Source organism: Gouania willdenowi, chromosome 15 (genome assembly GCF_900634775.1).
Source record: "Gouania willdenowi chromosome 15, fGouWil2.1, whole genome shotgun sequence".
Lineage (NCBI taxonomy): Eukaryota > Metazoa > Chordata > Actinopteri > Blenniiformes > Gobiesocidae > Gouania > Gouania willdenowi.
The window spans coordinates 24,489,603-24,507,875 of record NC_041058.1 but is presented as its reverse complement, the minus strand read 5'-3'; the positions used below and the strand labels follow the sequence as shown (position 1 = coordinate 24,507,875).

Below are 18,273 nucleotides of genomic sequence, written 5' to 3'. Positions count from 1 at the left end.
GGGGAACCATGTTACAGTTCTATGGCTAATGTAGTTAAAACAATTAAAATATGTTTGACATTAAGTTTACCTGTGTGTTCTCTTAAGGATCATACTACCATTTAAAAAAAAAAGGAATCTAAAGGTATACTGGCACACCCACACCAAAAATATTAATGCAAATATATTTATGGATAAGGAAGCCTAACAAGGTAACCAAGATTTGAGAACCAAATATATTATTAGTATTCTAATCCACAGCTAACTTAAGACATGGGTCAAAACTGACCTGTTACCATAAGAGATCGTAATTGACCCCAACCCTGATTGTATTTATTGCCTTGCACTGTGAGAATTTGCACTTTTAATTTAGTTTTACTAACAAAGACATTCTACTCTGTTGTGTATATCTAAAGTGAACAAAACGGTGTATTGTGCACTGAATCATTTGTTTGTAAAAGTATAGTAAGTAAATTAGAAAGCTCAGAAAATCCAACTGTTGGTCCAACAGCTTGTTCACAGGGATCTTGCAGCACGAAACGTGCTTGTGGCAGAAGGACGGAAGATGAAGATCTCTGACTTTGGGCTCTCCAGAGATGTTTATGAAGAGGACTCATATGTTAAGAGAAGCAAGGTAAGAAAATTAGAAAAGAAATTGGGTTTTGTTTTTGTATTTATAATAAGTCAAAAACTGACAAAGTCACTTTTTTCCACCAGGGTCGTATACCTGTTAAATGGATGGCAATAGAGTCATTGTTTGATCACATCTACACAACACAAAGTGACGTGTGAGTATCATCATTGTTTGAAGGGTTATTTTTAATTGTTGTAGTGAGTTAAAGCATAAATAGTAGGGGTGTGCATTGCCATGAATCTGACAATACAATACGATTCACAATTTGCATGTCACAATACGATATATCTCGATATATCTCTAACTAACTACTAAACAATGCAATATCAACACAATTCTGTGTACAAAATGGTATGGAATACAATTTATTTCATTTTTCTTGTGAGAACAAGTAAATGATAACTGTAATCCAAGTATAAATATAAAAAACAAGTGGCATGTTTATCAAACTGTCAAATTACGTTTTTCAACTTTTGCTTCTACAAATATGGGGTGCCAAGTGTAAAAATTTAGTATAAAAGTTGTAGCTAACACATTTTCATTATTTATCTCACTTTTCTCATATTTAGCACATTTTCCTACATTTAACACAACATTTAACCACATATATTGAGGTTTAAAAAAGCATTAAATCTAATTATTTAAATTTAAATCTAAATGGTATATGTTATATCTAAATGTTAAATCTATATCTAAATATTTGATCTAAATCTAAATATTGAATCTAAATCTAAATTTGAAATCTAAATGTTATGTTATATCTAAATGTTAAATCTAAGTCTAAATATTTAATCTAAATCTAAATGTTATATATCATATCTAAATGCAAAGTCATATCTAAATGTTGAATCTAAATCTAAATATTAAATCCAAATCTAAATGTTTAAATCTAAATGTAAATATTATATGTTAAATCTAAATGTTTAAATCTAAATGTAAATATTATATGTTAAATCTAAATGTAAATGTTATATGTTAAATCTAAATGTAAATATTATATGTTAAATCGAAATGTTTAAATCGAAATCGAAATGTTATATATCATATCTAAATGCTTAATCTTATATCTAAATGTTAAATGTTAAATCAAAATGTTAAATGTTAAATCTAAATGTTTAAATCTAAATCTAAATGTTAAATGTTAAATTTAAATCTAAATGTTAAATGTTAAATATAAATCTAAATGTTGAACTTAAATGTTTGGCACATATGCTAACAGCAGTGACACACACAGCCGCTCCAACCCACCCTTCACCGATGCCTGCCTGGGTGATATGTATGGCTGGTTCTCTCCCGGCGGCAGAGATCAAGCGTGCGGTCATGGAAGGTGTACCAGCAGCACTTTACAGTACACAGTACGATGTGTTATCTACAACTTTTATACAAAATATTTACACTTGGCACCCTTATACGCCACACTCTGATTCTGTTATGTTCTTAAATTCTTTATATATATATATTTAGAGCAATTAACTTTCAAGCTAAAATGCATTGAAGAGTGAGGTCGTTAAACAAGGTCTGATGTGGTTCACTGACACCTAGTGACCTGGCATTTACGTGCTATGCATAAGTTAGTGCAATTAAATGTTTTTTTTTTTCATTTAAAACATGATTAAATAATTGATTTGGTCATTTTTTGGTTCGATACGATAATCGCGCTGTAAAATATTGTCATATATCACCGAATCGATTTTTCTAACACCGTTATTACATTGTTACATGTAAGGATGACTATTTCTAACTTTAAACTATAGTCAAAAGTTGTTTCCTTTCAGTTTGTGTTGAAATGTTCTTCTTGTTTTTCTCCCAGCTGGTCATTTGGTGTGTTGTTATGGGAGATTGTGACGCTGGGAGGAAATCCATACCCAGGTATTGCTCCCGAACGCCTGTTTAACCTCCTGAAGACGGGCTACAGGATGGAGAGACCAGAGAACTGCTCCGAGGAAATGTTAGTACCGCTCTGTTACTGTTATTCATCTGCATTCTTCTTCTCTGCTCAATGCTGTTGAGTGCTATAACGTCCAACTCCCTTCCCATCGCAATAAGATGTTCAGTAGTGAGGGAAAGAATACTCCGCTGGGAATAATAAAGAGACCTTGTTGGAAACATTTTTCCTCTGCAGGTATAACCTCATGCTCCGATGCTGGAAACAAGAATCGGACAAGAGGCCAACGTTCTCAGACATCAGCAAAGAACTGGAAAAGATGATGGTGAAAAGTCGGGTATGTTACAGCTATCAAACATGTGGCCGTAAGCTGTTCGTGTTCTTCCACTGCAGAGAGGAAACTATGATTCAGCCTCTTCCTCTGCATCAATGATGCACGTTTAACTAAACACTGGTAATGCATCATTAAGGCCTGACACTCAGACGCTGCTCTAATTCACTTTCCCCTTCACACTGATCTGAGCAGAAAGTCGTCTTTGCTGCATCACTGCGTCACATACAGACACAAATGCAATAATACTGTACTGCACTGAATGAACCCTCACCCCTCCCTTAACCCCCCTGTTACTGTCATCATTCAAAAAATAATAGTTGACTTTTTTTTGCTTTATTTTCATGACTTTTTTTTTCTTTGCGGGGTTTCTCAAGGCGGTGTCGGCCTGGTGGGGTGTAGGGGAGCCTCTTCCCTTCGGGTGTTGCTTTGTGCTTGTCCTGTCTCCTGATTACCTTGGGGGCGGTCCCCACAGTGTGCGGGCCTGGGGCGGCCTACCGCGCCGGTGTGAGGGCTGGGCGCGCTGAGGGGTTGCCGGCATCTGTGCCTGGGTTGGAGCGGGGTTGCATGGCACTTCGGGATGATGCTGTTTGCTGGGGGGTGGTGCTCGCTGTTCCGGGGGTTGAGATTGCTGTCGACCGCCTGGTGGGTCTGTCCTGCTATCTGCGGGCCGGTGGGTGGGTCCGGGGCACCCTTGGCTGCTGTACCGCACCAGATGTGTGCCATTGGTGTCCCTTCTTCTTGCCTCGCGACTTGTGCTGTCCAGTGGGTGGTGGAGCCTGGGCTGCTGTCCTTGCGCTGTCTGAGGCTGTGCGGTCCTGCTGGTTGGTGGCCGGTTTGTGGGCTGGGGTGGGGGGCTTTCCCCAGGGTGGGTGCCCTTGGGGTCCAACGGGCTTGGCCTGCTGGCTGGGCAGGTCCTGGTGGGGGTTTTCCATGCCTGCGGGTGCGGTGCAGGGTGGCCCCTGCTTGGGCTCTGCCACCTCGGGGCTGCGCACACCGCATATCGGTATGGCAGTCTGACTTTAGAAATAACTCAGTTTCAACGCGTAGGCGGCATCAATGAACGGTGATCTGGGGCTCTCTGGAGGGCTCGGCTGGTGCGAATGGGGGCCGGTGGGGCGACTTGCAGCCTCCCCTTGGTGCCCTAGGCGGCTGGGGATGTGGCCGTCGTCCTTGGGCGGGCTCCTGCCAGTGCTGCTTCTGTTCCGATTCCTTCTGGCCTGTGCTCTGGCCATCTTCTGGGCATGGGCCTTGGCTCCTCCGCTGGGGTCTCAGGCAGGGGGCTCTCTAGGCCATCCCCTTGGGGAGTTGGGTGCTGGGGTGTGGGTAGAGGTGGGGGGTTTAATGTTGGTGAGGGGCTTGGGGATAGGGTTTGGGGTCGGTGGAGGAGTGCGCTGGGTCCTCGGCTCCTTGGGGCTTTCTCAGGTGTGTATGTGGGGAGCAGTGGCTGCCTCTCGGCTTGGGATCTTTGTGGCGTCGGGGGGCTGCTCAGCCATGGGGGGGTGGCCTGGGCCTCCTTGGCCCCCGCTCTTGCTGCTGGCTGCATCTTCGGGCCTGGGGCAGCGCTTGGGTTTGCAGCTGCGGTTCTTTCACAAACATTGGTCTTGGATGCACTGGCATGCCTTGGGCTGTTATCCCAAATACCAGTTTTAGGTATAACTACTGACTCCTTCCCTCTGTTCACAGCCACCACCATTATACCTAAGATTCACACTTGTCACCAGACTGGCTTGATTACACAACACAATAAGCACAAAATGCACAACTACAAAATCACATCTCACTCTCATTTTAAAATATCAACTCTTCCCCACCCTTTCCATTTTCCTATCCTGACTCCCTCTTCCCTGCTCCCTTCCCCCTCACCCAGGTGTAACACTGTCCTCTATTTTTATATCCTCCCTAAAATAAAGTGTTTCTTACCGTACCTTAGGGAGTGATGGTCACATTTATGCAATAAATGAAATTCATTTATTTAATTGCAATAACAAATCATGCATTTCTGTCTTTAAAAAGATTGCTCTTCTTGTAGTGTTGACCTTTGACAGCATGTGCAGACAAAGGAACAAAAGAAAGTTTGACCTGATGGTGGCGCTGCAGGGCAGGTCATTTCATCACGACAAACCAATAGGGTTCATACTCTTTAGGTCATTAATGTCATCAGTAAATTTGAGAAGATTTGAATGAAAACTATTCAAGATAAATGCATTCTAATAAAAAGATTGGCCTGATGGTGGCGCTAGAGAACAGGTCAAGGTTTGATTATCAAGGGGTTATTTATGTATTTAACAAATAAACAAAGTGCCTGACACAAAAACTTGGTCAACAATTTTCTGAAAATCATTTTCTGGAGGCAAATATCCCTGTGGTCAGATTAACCCCATGGGTGTGCTAATATTCTAATTGGAGTTTTAAAGCCAATAATAAAACTGAGAATGAATATTGAGATACAGTGAGGGTAATGCCTATGTTCTATGAGCAGGCAGCAGCAGCACGTCATGACGTGCTCAGGGGAAGCTTTTTTTAAATCTGAACTGTAGCACAAGCAGCTTAAGCATCCTCTGCTATACTTACCCTGACTAATCACACCCTCGTATGCTTGCATCAGGATTACCTGGACCTGGCGGCGTCCACGCCGGCCGACGCCCTGCTGTACGACGACGCCCTCTCTGAAGAGGACACGCCACTAGTGGACTGTAATAACACCCCTCTCCCTCGAACCCTCCCCTCCACATGGATTGAAAACAAGCTCTATGGTAGAATCTCCCACGCATTTACTCGATTTTAGAAACAGGACACACAACACAAAGCTCTCTTTTGTTGGCAAAACTGTGATTTGGCTTTTTCCGTAGTCTAGTGTGTGCGACTGTGATCTCGGCATGCCTTCTGCTGATCAATGCTGACTTATCTCCCATTTCATCGTAAATGAGAGACTCAGTGAAAAAAAATCTTGTGTCTCGTCTCGTCTCTTTTTTTTTGTTTTGTTTAATATGGACCTGCTTCTAATGTACATGAACGCTGACCAAAGTGATACATTTGTAAATATCGAATATATTCTCCATTATAATTCATATTACACTCGTACTTCAGCAGTATTCGATTTGTAAATAGTCCATTTTTCCATTTGCTCAGCTGACATTTTTTAGATATTTGTTTGCACCGTAGAAAACTGAGTGTAACATTTGAAACAGGTCCTGACTGAATCAATCACTCATTGTGGTTTCAGTTCCAGATTGTTTGAATAGCCTGACTTTTTTAATGGATATCTGACCATCTGTTGTGATTCCAATACTAAACAGAAAACAGTAAGGCTTTTAGATGCAACTCTTTGGTTATTATTACAATAGAAAATACAATGCAAACACACACAGGAATGTAAACATTTAGCTATAAACTTGAAAACTTATGCAAAGGCAGCCCTGCGCAGAGTTAGAGCTTTTGAAACATGAGTCAGGGATGTAATTGTCAGTTATGTGATCATCCGTTTATGTATTGGAAGCAGAACTATGAATTTGCACCTCTGGGAGTCAAACCCAGACACTACACTGCAGAGTTCGATTTGAGAGCCTTACTGTCTGCACACTGTTTATGTTTTACTGAGTGCAGAAAAATGATATGTTTTCATTTTTAGGCATGTCATACCCGAACTGGCCCGAGAAGAGCCCGGTACCGCTCAACAGACATGATGCCACTAATCCAGTCTTTACAAGATATGCCAATGATAGTGTTTATGCAAACTGGATGGCTTTGCCTTCACCCCCAAAAGCTGTGGACAAGCTTGATAGCTAAAGACAAACTGACACTGTAGAAAATGAGGATCAGATGGTAGATGTGTATATTTCTGTAAGACTGTACATAAACAACCTGTTTGCGAATTCCGCTTCCTTTTATTTCTATTGCACGGGTATTCAACGTTCACAACCCAGGTTCTTTTTTTGCTGCAAAATAAAAACTCTATCAACATAGACCACGTTTCATTCAGCTCCTCAGTACGTACATTATTACCTTATGGGTCATGTTGGCCAAATTGTATCACTGCATGACTATTGTACCAGATTGTATGTCAGTGTCGATGTCTATTAAAGTGCCTGTGCTGCTTCTGCAATAGCCTCCAATTGTTAATGTACGACTGTGAAGATCTTGGTCCTTCCCAGGAGTTAAATAAGGCTCGTTTGTACCATCGCTGTTTGTTGACAGCTGGGACTGAGTGGACGGAAGCCAAAATGCTGAACTTGTTCTGAACATGTAAAAGTTTCTACTACCGGGGAGACGATTGTCCTCCGAAACGTGTCAGAGGCCCATTTTGTGTTTCTTCTCTCAGATGGTTTTTAAGCTGTTCTTGCCAAAGACACGCAATGTAGACATACTTAATGATGGTCTCCTTATATTTGTCTATAGTTTGTATTTTACATAAAGATATCATCTCATCAGTAAGAGGACACAAGGTTTGATGTAGACAGTTGCCATGTCTGATGTCAGACTACAAATATTCACAGCAATGACATTATTTGCAGAAAACCATTGACTCTGTAAACCAATGAGTGCTTTCACTGTTACATTGTAAAATTATATTATGTTCGGTTACTAATAAATAATAAAAATCTACTATTGATTCCCTTTATGCCTAAAAAAAACTTGATAAACTTGATTAAAAAGCATGTCAGAGGAAGGAAAGTAGGACCAGTGTGGAGCGAAGCAAAGGTGAGTAAAGCATTGTTTGTACCTGTATGTAGACAGGTTTTTTAAAGAATATTGCTTATCCATGTCATTTTACATCATATAATAAAAAACAAACAAACAAAAAAATAACATTTTTAAAGGTTGCTTGTGTTCAACAATAGGTAGGATAATAAAAATGTTTCCTCGGCTAAGTTGGTTTGTTAAATGTTTGGATGTTTGGTTTGCTGTAATGTTATCAACTGTCGTTGAATAATAATAATTACATATGGAAACGTTTTACTTCTACATTAGCCACTTTGTTGCAGTAGTGATTTTTTTCCCAATATTTTATTTAAATAAAATACTAAACAAAACTACATTCATGCATCAAGTATACAAAGGCATACTATAATAAAAGGGTTAATTGTTTGCTATAAACTTTCATTTAAGGAATTTAAATATGGCAAAAATTCTGATTACTTTAAAGGCTGCTAGTGTTCAACAATAGGTAGGATAATAAAAATGTTTCCTCTGTTAATTTGGTTTGTTAAATGTCTGGATGTTTGGTTTTCCATAATGTTTTACTGTCGTTGAATAATAATTAGATTTGGAAAAGTTTTATTTCTACATTAGGCATTTTGTCACAGTAGTGATTTTTTTTCTTCAAGTTTAATCAAATAAAATTCTCAACACAAGAAAAAAAAAAAAAAGCATTCATACATCAATTGCACAATCCGGGTAAAGGCATACAATTAAAAAAAAGATTTGTATGCAGAAAACTTTAATTGATGGATTTTAAATTAGGCAATAATTATGATTACTTTAACATACAGTAGTATTGCCTATAATCACCAAAGAAGAACGATTGAAAAATACAAACAGCAAAATAACCTACGACATGGAAACTTCTGAATAATCAAATAATAACGCAGCCGATATTGTTCCAAAGAATGTAAACAGTCCATAAAAGATAACGATCATCCCTTGGGTCCCGTGTTTTTTGTTTTTTTTCTTTTTAACTTTTTTTTTCATTTTTTTATATACAGAAATATTTACACTGTGCCAACAATATTTACAAGTTATATACATACATACATACAGGCAATCACTCTACACAGAGAACATTTTCTGAGTGGAAGAAAACAGAAAAAGAAAACAAAAATAATCCAGATTTAATGCAGGGTTAAGAAACAAACAACAGAGGCGGTAACAAAGTTCTAGTGATGTATTCGTTGCTTTTTTATTCGTATAATGTTTGGCAGAGATTATATAATTGTTTATTTCGGCTAAGAAGACTTTTGTTATGGGTAATGACTTTGACAATTTTGCTTTATGTATGTGGTATTTTCTGATCAGAATAAGTGATGATGTTTTTCCTTTTTAGCTCTATTATATTATGAGTTTTTTCATGTAATATTTTCAGGATGTAAATGACAGAATAAACAGTTTATGTCAATTTCCAAAAAAATTTGATAAATAGTTGGTGGTTATTCAAGTGTACTGCAAGAATACTTTGATTTATACTTGCAATGTACTTTTTATATACTATATTTTATATACTTAAGAAAAGTATAGTGAAGTATTCTTAGCTTATACTGAAAAATATAAAGAATAGTCTAAGACTAAGTACATTAATACTTAGACTTACACTTTAATACTAAAGCTTGTACATACTTTTTTTTTTATTATTTCTTTCTGCCACAAAGCTGTGCTTACATTTAATTTAACAGAATAAAAAAGTTTTTCACTACACACATTTGCTTTGAGGTATAACCCCCGTTATAAATGTACATGTTCAAGATCATATAGTGCCGGAGTTTAAAAATTTACAGTAAATAGTTTGTGTGCTCAACTGCATTACGTTTATGTAGCTTAAAAATATACACAGAAACAGAGAAACATTTGATTTGACATTATTGATCAAGCTCATTGCAGTCTAGTGTACGTACAGTATGAGTTCACTTTAAAAAATATTTTAAGAAGAACATTTCAAGTAAATAGATAGTGTGCTACAAGTAATTTGCTAAGCAAACGTATAAGTATTCTTAAAGTGTAACAAGTAAACTAGTAAAAAAAAATTCTTAGTTCATAAACTTCGTGAATTAAGATTTTTTTTTCCTAGTCCACATTTTTGTTTATTAAAGTATACTTAGAGTCTAAGTAAAAATTTTTATTAAAGTATAAACTTTAATAAAGTATATACTTAGTATACTGGTAGTACATAGATGAGTGTACTTGTTGTATACTTGAAAGTGTACTTTTGTAAACTTAAAATGACCTCATAAAGTATACTTAATGTATATTTTTATAAACTTAAAATGTGGATGAGAAGTATATACTTAGTACAATAGTAGTATATAGATGAGAGTACTTTTTTAAACTTAAAATTACCTTATAAAGTATACTTAAAGTATACATTTATAAACTTAAAATGTGGACTAGAAGTATATACTTAGTACACTAGTAGTATATAGATGAGTGTACTTTTGTAAACTTAAAATGTTCCAATTTAGTCCGAAGAAGTATTAAATTAGTATACTTTCTAGTACGCAACAAGTACATGGTCCATAGTATACTTGCTATACTTATACTCAAGCATACTTAATAAAAAGAACTTCAAGTATACTACTTTTTGCTAAGGGCAGCCCTTCATTAACTGCAGTAAATTGCTAGGAATACATTTGATGACAGAATGATAGTCTTTGAAGGGAAGCTAAAAGTTGTCCAGAGTTATCGAGAAGGTCTAAATCTAAAATTTTGTTTTTATTAATCCATTTTCATGCCTTGGGTCCAGTATTGTGAAGCTCGGCGTGTGTGATGACGATTTTCTTCATCTCCGCTCTGATTGGCTCGTCAGTTACCGGAAGTGGACTACGGCTCCCTCTCTTCTCCGCTCCGTGGCATTCTGCTACAGAAGCGTCCTGCTGCGGTCCATCTAACAGGAACCACTCCGCTCTAAACCACCAGCGGGAACAGACAAAGACATGATTCGGTGGGTATCAGTTCGTTATATTAATGCGCTAACAGTCTGTCATTGTAAAGCAATTAAATAAGCGACATTTAGGCGACGGACCGCGCTAAGTTAGCTGTGGAAGGGCGCGAGCATCCGGTGTGGAACTGTCACAATTAGAGCACGCGATACAGGGACAACGATAAAAATGTTTGACACTGAAACTACTTTTAGTTATTTATTGTTCATTATAAGAGACTGACAGACATTACAAGTCTGGTGATTAAAACGATAATGATTACAGGTTGATTTATCTTAATTTGGGTTTTGTGTTGTTCAGTGAAACCATTTTAATCATGATGACTTAAAGCAAACTGCTTTTCAGGAGGAGAACCAAACCTTTCTTATAGTCCTACACCTTTAAAGTATGGTGCTGTTAACTCTGAAGTAATCTAAACTTGAATAGTACAATTTAATTACAAATTGATGTATTCAATTGAGTTATTTATATCAACTTTTAGCCCAAATACTCACAAATTCTACCTTTATATGTGGGTGCCATCATTTTGTGTGTGTGTGTATATATATATATATATATATATATCAGTGACGTGCTGTGAGCATTAGGGTTGGGTAGGCACGTTGCAAATCGAGACCGCCAATGTCAACACCAATGACAATTTCATATGTTTCTGCTGGCAAGTGTTAATTCAATTCAATTCAACTTTATTTGTATAGCGCAATTTACAACAAAGTCATCTTAATGCACTTATCAAAATATAAAATTCATAATAAGAAAGAAAAAACCCAACAATATCCAGTATTTAGCCATTTAACAAAATCAACGTCGTGAAACATCAATAAAGAAACAAACAATTATTTAATATAGCCTCCATACTCTCCCAACAAGATATATCTCATGACACGACAGCGCATCCGTTGTTTGTGTTGGAAACACAGAGAAAATGACAACAACAACAACTCAGAACAGCCTCAGTGAGGAACATCCACAAAGCCAATCCTTCCTTTTGTACCATTCAATGTAGAAAGAAAGAAGCGTAGAGAGCTGCCTTTTTACGTAAATGGTTTTCATCTTGGGGAACTGACTGCGTATGCGCAAACACATAAAAACACGCTATGGGAATAGAGGCAGATCAGCCGTGTGCTTTTGGGAGTGGGTGTGGCCTTTCCTAACCTGCCTTACAGCGGTTAGGAAATATCGATGTTTAGCGATTTGGGTTATGAAAAGCACAAAATGCTGACACTTTCAAACTTAAAGGTATTGTAGGCTATTGGAAATGGAAAAATAAATAATTTATAATTATGTTATAATCAAAATATCAATTCACCCTTTGGTAGGCACTGCCAACCTTGCCTACCCTGACTGATATATATATATATATATATATATATATATATGCAATTGTAAATATACTTAATTATAATATTTGCTCATTTTCATCCACATTTCAAATGATGTTTATTTTGCTTGAGAAGTCATCGGTACATAACTATTTCTTCACTTTGCAAAGGTTTTAAGAAGACTGAATAAACCTGAGGGGGAAAAACATCTCTAAAATTAAAATGAAGACAGTTTATTTTTTATTAATTAATTAAAAACAAATTGAACTTGCAAAATTGTTTTGCACCCCTAAGAAGGAAATTGCTATGGCCCAGATTTTGGTTTGACCTTTAGGTCTCTACTGTCTACAACCTTCAATATTTGCTGCTTATTTGTAACATCTTGATGAGGTACACCTTTTAATACTTAGTATTAGTATTAATATTAGTATTCTGATCTCGCTGCTTTCTTTATTGTGTGCAGGAGTGTAGTAATGTGTAGTTAAGGCAGTCTGTGTGGATTCCAGCCCTGCCATTAGACTCAAAGGCCTGCTGATTTTCATTATAGCAGCGCTGTTGCAGATTTGTGCCTTTGAATCCTGGTGAAGAGCAGCCACGTAAGAAAGGGGGGGGAAAAAAATTGCATAACCACATGAGGCCAAAACTGCTGCTGTGTGACCTTACAGACAGACTGTTGTTCAATGTTCATGGGAGGACAACTGTAAAAGTGTTTTGCTGTGCAGTAGATTTAAAAAGACATTTAGGATATTTTATCTGAGATCTCTTTTGATCACATTGAGTGTTGTTTTATATGTGTGATTTAATTGGGAAAGCCTGAATGTTGACTTTTACTTTAGTTTTGTGATCTTAGATTAAATACAGCCGAGACCTAAAACACGTCACCAAACCATGAATGTGACACAGAATTCAAACAGTAAATGCTTTGTATCAATGTGGAAAGAAATATTTAATTTTACATGCTTTGAAGAGTAGGAGTGTGACGATATCTCAATATTGCGATATTTTTCAGCATCGATATGCTCTCGCTAAGTATCGTTTTTTTTTTTTTTTTTTATAAATTCCCAAAACCTTTTCTGCTTTTTCACTAAAATGTGCAGGTAGGTCTTCACATAAATTTTGTCACTGTTTGTTGAAGGAACCAATATATTGTTTACTGGAATATTGCAAATGCACTATAATGGTGTCACTGGTAAGAAAGACCCTCTTTTTTGTTTACAGAAAGCACTATTGGAGATACATTTTTGTTTACATTGGTATGTTGACACTTATTTACAGGAATGTTGCACTAAAATAGTGTCACTGTTCATAGGACACATATTCAATTTATTGTCTTTCAGGGATATAAAATAAAAATTGTATTTTTTCACTTAATCTTTTTTTCTTGTTATGTCATAGATTATCATAGATTGATTTCTGACCAATATATCGATAATCGCAGTATCGTCATATCGTGATATAATTGTTATCGTGAGCATTGTATCACATATCGTATCGTGTAGGGATGTAACGATTAATCGTAAGGCAGTTAAAAATCGATTCATAGGTATCACGCTTGATATCGATTTTCTGACGATTGAATCGCAGTACTTTTTTTAACCAGCAGAGGGCGCTATCCGGAAGTGTTGGCGGCGGGCGGAGTCTGCTAATACATTCTTTCTGGTTGCCTTCTACTCTTAAATATGTTAATAAATGATTCATTATACCTTTAGCACCGAAAGAATATCTGTAATATTACTTGAATATCTGTAAAAGTCACGTTTTTCTATTAGCTCTGTCTGCTAGCATAGCTTCTCTTCTTTACTGCAAGATATCTGCATGCCAACCGACCACTGTGTTACCAGCGCCCTCTGCTGGTCCAAACAAATATGACGTAAATCAATGCAATCGTTTTTTGTTTTTTTTAAATTGTTAATTGTTAAGGCACAAAATACATTTTCAGTTGCACTTTTAAAAGAAAAAGAACTATTATGCAGTTTTTCATTGTTTATTATAGAACCAGAATTTAAATTAATAGGCTTCATTTTCATTTGTATTTATTTTTAGTTAAATTGCATTGTTTTGAATAGTTTATCAAGGAATTCTTTTGGCAATGAAAAATATAAGGAAAATAATACAGTATTTTCTAGTTTTTTCCCAAAAAACAAATTTGTCTATAGTCCCATTTTGTAAATGAAAAAATCGTGAGAGAATCGTATCGTGAACCCAGTATCGTGAATCGAATTGTATCGGGAGTTGAGTGAATCGTTACATCCCTAGTATCGTGAGGTACCCAGAGGTTCCCACCCCTATTGAAGAGTAAGAATTTCACAATGACATTATTGTATTGTATCTGACACAGATCATCTCTGTGAAGGTTCTTCACATACACCTTCTATTTGGTGTATCTGAGATGTCAGGATGGTTTTAGTCGGTATCATCCATGTTTTCATTGTATCATGTAATCAGGAGAAAAGCCTTTAAAACCAACATTGTTCTTCTTTTTTTCTCTCATTTAAACCCAAGAAATATTTGGTGCACACTAGGGCTGGGTGATATAGACCAAAACTCATATCTCAATATTTTTTTCTTAAAATAGCGATCAACTATATAAATCTCGAATTTTGTTTCAAATGAAATTTGATGATCCAAATACCACATACACCGGCACATTCACTATCAAACGGCTGCACAAAATGTGCCACTTTAGTAATTTTCTCCTCTAAGGGACAGCACGTGTGAGTGAGTTCTATAGTGTGGCTTATTTAGTGGTAGCTCTGTGTTAGAACGCACTCAGTAATCCATCAAACTAGGGCTGGGCGATATGGCCTTTTATAAATACCGCGATATTTTTAGGCCATGTCACGATACACGATATATATCTCGATATTTAGCATTACCCTTGAATTAATACTTTGATGCACAAAATCACACCAGTATGATGATTCTATATGTCTACATTAAAACATTCTTGATCATACTGCATTAATACATGCCAATTTTAAACTTTCATGCAAAAAAGGGGATATCACAACTAAGTCAAAGTTGACATAACTGTATTTATTAAACAGTGAGTGGCTCAAACATAAAATTGTCAACAGAAAGTGCACGTTCTGTGCAAAATTGTCACAGAGACATTTCAAAACAAGACATTAGTGCAGGATGCAACTCACATGGCATTTCAAAACACAAAATTTAAGTGCACCTTTTGTGCATAATGCCACTAAGATATTTAAAAAAAAAAAAAAAAGTCCGCGAGTTTAACGGTATGGTCATTTTCAACACCGCACAGACTACAAGCTGCGATATATCGAGTATATTCGATATAGCGCCCAGCCCTACATCAAACTGTGCATTTTATGCTGTTCTGCGAAGTAGTGAAAGCAAAGACTCCCAAAACAAGTATTTCTAAATAAAATGAGCTATAAAAAAATACATATCGATATAGGCAATTATATAACTTTTTCTATCCCCAAAATAGAAAACTCTATATGTCTTGATATATCACTCAGCTCTAGTGCACACTGTATGCTTTTATTGTGAAAAGCCAAAGTCAGGTGCACTCATGTAGCTGTGGTATCTTGACATGTAGCTTACCCACCAGCTTTCATTCTGAGTGTTGTTGATTAGCTGCATGCTAGGCTAGCTGTTAAAGCTTTGAATCCCGGTGTGCTGTTAGAGCAGGGTGAGCTTAATGCTAAACATGTTAGAAATAATGTGCATTACTGAGGAAATCTAACACTATTTTGTAGCAATGATTGAATCACTTGTTCATCTGATGCTTCACTTTGATTTGTGAGTATTTAATGTGGCTGACTGTTTTTGTTTTTCTTGTGTGAATTGTAGGTAATCATTTGGGCTTTCAGTGATGACACCAATGCATTGGAGTCAGAATCCTACATCCTTCCTTTGAGATGTTCCACAGATCTTCCCTGATCAATGACCTGCACACAGCGGTTTGTTGTGACTGATGGGAAGGGAATGCAGACTTAGGACAGCTATAGCTTCAATGAGTGCGTGATGCCCAGGCGGGTGTTGCCGTTCCACGGCCGTGTCCGCTGGCTCTTCCTGTGTCTCTTTCTGCTGCTGGTCTTTCTGCTGTTCGCCTACTTGCTGGAGTGCACCCCCCCAGCAGACATCAGCCTGGCTCTGCCGGGCCTGGCAGGGGAGGCCTACGGGAAGGAGTACTACCAGGCACTGCTGCAGGAGCATGAGGAGCGACACCTAAGCCGCGCGGCCAGCCTGAAGCGTCAGATCGCCCAGCTGAAGCAGGAGCTCCAAGAAATGAGTGATAAGCTGAAGCTGCTGCAGGACAAGAAGGAGCTGCCGGGTGTGCAGGGGCTGGCTGAGAACAAAGACCAGGAACCTGGAGATCTGCTGGAGTTCCTGCACTCCCAGATCGATAAGGCTGAGGTCAACACTGGGGCGCGGCTGCCCAGCGAGTACGCATTGGTGCCTTTTGAGAGCTTCAGCTCATCCAAGGTGTACCAGTTAGAAATGGGACTAACGCGGCACCCGGAGGAGAAACCAGTACGTAAAGACCGGCGAGACGAGCTGGTGGAGGCTATCGAGGCCGCGCTCGACATTATCAACAACCCTGATGAGGAGGACGGAGTAGAGGACGACATGCCCATGCAGAGGCAGACCTACACAGAGGCTCAATTCACTGAGGGTAGGATCCACACTAGTGGTGACGATATATATCTTGATTAATCGCATCGATATTGAGGTTTTCACTACTGCGATAACCTAACCACAGATGCAGAGGTTTTTTCTTCCGTCTCCATCATTTGAGTAATATATATGTTCACCAATCAGAATTGCAGAGAACCACCTGGGCTGCTGGCCAATCAGAGATAGTTACAGGACACAAGCTTGTATGCGCTGCAGCGAGTCTCTGTTACCCCTCAGTGAGTGTGCTAACAACAACTACACTAGGGCCCTATAAAATCCACTTTCACGGAATCGATCAATGAAAACGGCATCTACCGTTGAACGCGGAAATGGACAGAATCGGGTTGAAATGCCGTCTCCTTGAGGAAAAGGAGGCTATTTTTTATGGGGAAGTGTTTTGGGGACCGCTTGTTAGGTGCACTGCCCGCCCCCCTCCCATCCTGGCTGCTTCATATGCAGTCTAAACCAACCGAAACATCGTCTAAACTGCCAAAAAATTACGCAAATCATTCATCTTTATTTGACATAAATAATTTAAAAGAAGTCAGAATAATAATAATCCATGTCAGTACAACTTATATCTACCTTTTAATTGTATCTTTCTTTAATTTTGACTTAAATATTTGTTTAATTATGGGTTTTTATTTATTAGTATTTATTTTGTTTCCTCACATGAGTTAAAAACCAATATTTTCTGAACAAAATTGATTATTTCTAAAAAACTGAAATTTTTAAAAATTAATGTGGAAAATATGGAATTTCGAAAAAATAAAACGCATGTGCATTTTAATGTATGAAATATTTTTAAAAATTGTAAATCAAATCACAGCATCTGTCAGAATAATCGCAATTAGGTTCTTTTGTCAAAATCGTGCAGCCCTAATCCCGATATAGTATTTCTTCCTTAAATTTATATGAACTGATTGGAAAATTGCGATTCATTATATATTTTATTATATATAAAAAATAAAACCAAAAAACATCATTTAAGAATTTTTTCATTGAAGGAAGGATGACTTTTGCTTGTTAAATTATGTACCAGTTAGTGGTGTAACGATACACAAAAATCATGTGATGATGTGTCCAACATGTGGCTCAGATTGTCCTGTTGTCTTACTTTGACAGGACTGTACAGGACGGAGCGAGACAAAGGGACACTTTATGAGCTTTTCTTTGCCAAAGAGGATTCCAGCAGCTTCCGTCACGTCACACTGTTCAGGCCTTTCGGTCCCTTAATGAAGGTCCGGAGCACATCTGTAGAAACATCAGGAATGACTATAAACATCATTGTGCCACTGGCAGGCAGAGTAGAAACATTTACACAGTTTCTACAAAACTTCAGGTGAATTGTGACTTAGCTGAACATCTGTTTGCTGGTCTCGTGATGTAGTTGATTCATTTTAATGCTCTCTGTATTTTAGAGAGGTTTGCATCCAGCAGGACAAACAGGTCCATCTCACCGTGGTGTATTTTGGACAGCCAGGCCTGCAGGAGGTGACGTCATCTTTGGATAAAATGTCAAGGTTTGTCCTTCAGCCTCAGTGTCTCGGTATTTTTCAGTATGAGATGTGTCTGAGGTGAGTTTGATGCTTCACAGGGAGGAGAACTTCTCCAACTACACCCTGATCCCAGTGGACGAGGAGTTCTCCCGGGGTCGAGGTTTAGATATCGGAGCTCACGCATGGAAGAAAGGCGACGTGTTGATGTTTTTCTGTGACGTCGACATCCATTTTACACTGGACTTCCTCAACACCTGCCGGCTCCACGCGGCTCCAAGTCAGTGATTTCATTCTATTGCTCACATTCTGGACCATATCTGTTTC

The 18,273-nt window shown here is 37.9% G+C and overlaps 2 protein-coding genes across 4 annotated transcripts in view; both read left to right on the top strand.

Annotated features, from left to right (window-relative positions):
* The window catches only part of ret (ret proto-oncogene receptor tyrosine kinase), a 32,616-nt gene extending 25,296 nt beyond the window's left edge, over nucleotides 1–7,320 (top strand). For 2 of the 3 annotated variants that reach the window (XM_028469385.1, XM_028469387.1), the window contains 6 exons: nucleotides 491–613; nucleotides 697–767; nucleotides 2,424–2,561; nucleotides 2,736–2,835; nucleotides 5,438–5,585; nucleotides 6,461–7,320. In XM_028469385.1, coding sequence (XP_028325186.1) covers nucleotides 491–613; nucleotides 697–767; nucleotides 2,424–2,561; nucleotides 2,736–2,835; nucleotides 5,438–5,585; nucleotides 6,461–6,618 — 738 coding nt within the window. In that variant the 3' untranslated portion in view covers nucleotides 6,619–7,320. Of the gene's footprint in view, nucleotides 1–490; nucleotides 614–696; nucleotides 768–2,423; nucleotides 2,562–2,735; nucleotides 2,836–5,437 lie in introns of all 3 variants that reach the window. The other variant, XM_028469386.1, reaches the window with a different exon arrangement.
* A 3,024-nt stretch (nucleotides 7,321–10,344) lies between these two features.
* Nucleotides 10,345–18,273, top strand: part of csgalnact2 (chondroitin sulfate N-acetylgalactosaminyltransferase 2) — an 11,615-nt gene continuing 3,686 nt past the window's right edge. Inside the window, exons 1-5 of the mRNA XM_028468423.1 lie at nucleotides 10,345–10,480; nucleotides 15,623–16,448; nucleotides 17,576–17,792; nucleotides 17,872–17,973; nucleotides 18,048–18,226. Coding sequence (XP_028324224.1) covers nucleotides 15,797–16,448; nucleotides 17,576–17,792; nucleotides 17,872–17,973; nucleotides 18,048–18,226 — 1,150 coding nt within the window. The 5' untranslated portion in view covers nucleotides 10,345–10,480; nucleotides 15,623–15,796. The remainder of the gene's footprint in view (nucleotides 10,481–15,622; nucleotides 16,449–17,575; nucleotides 17,793–17,871; nucleotides 17,974–18,047; nucleotides 18,227–18,273) is intronic.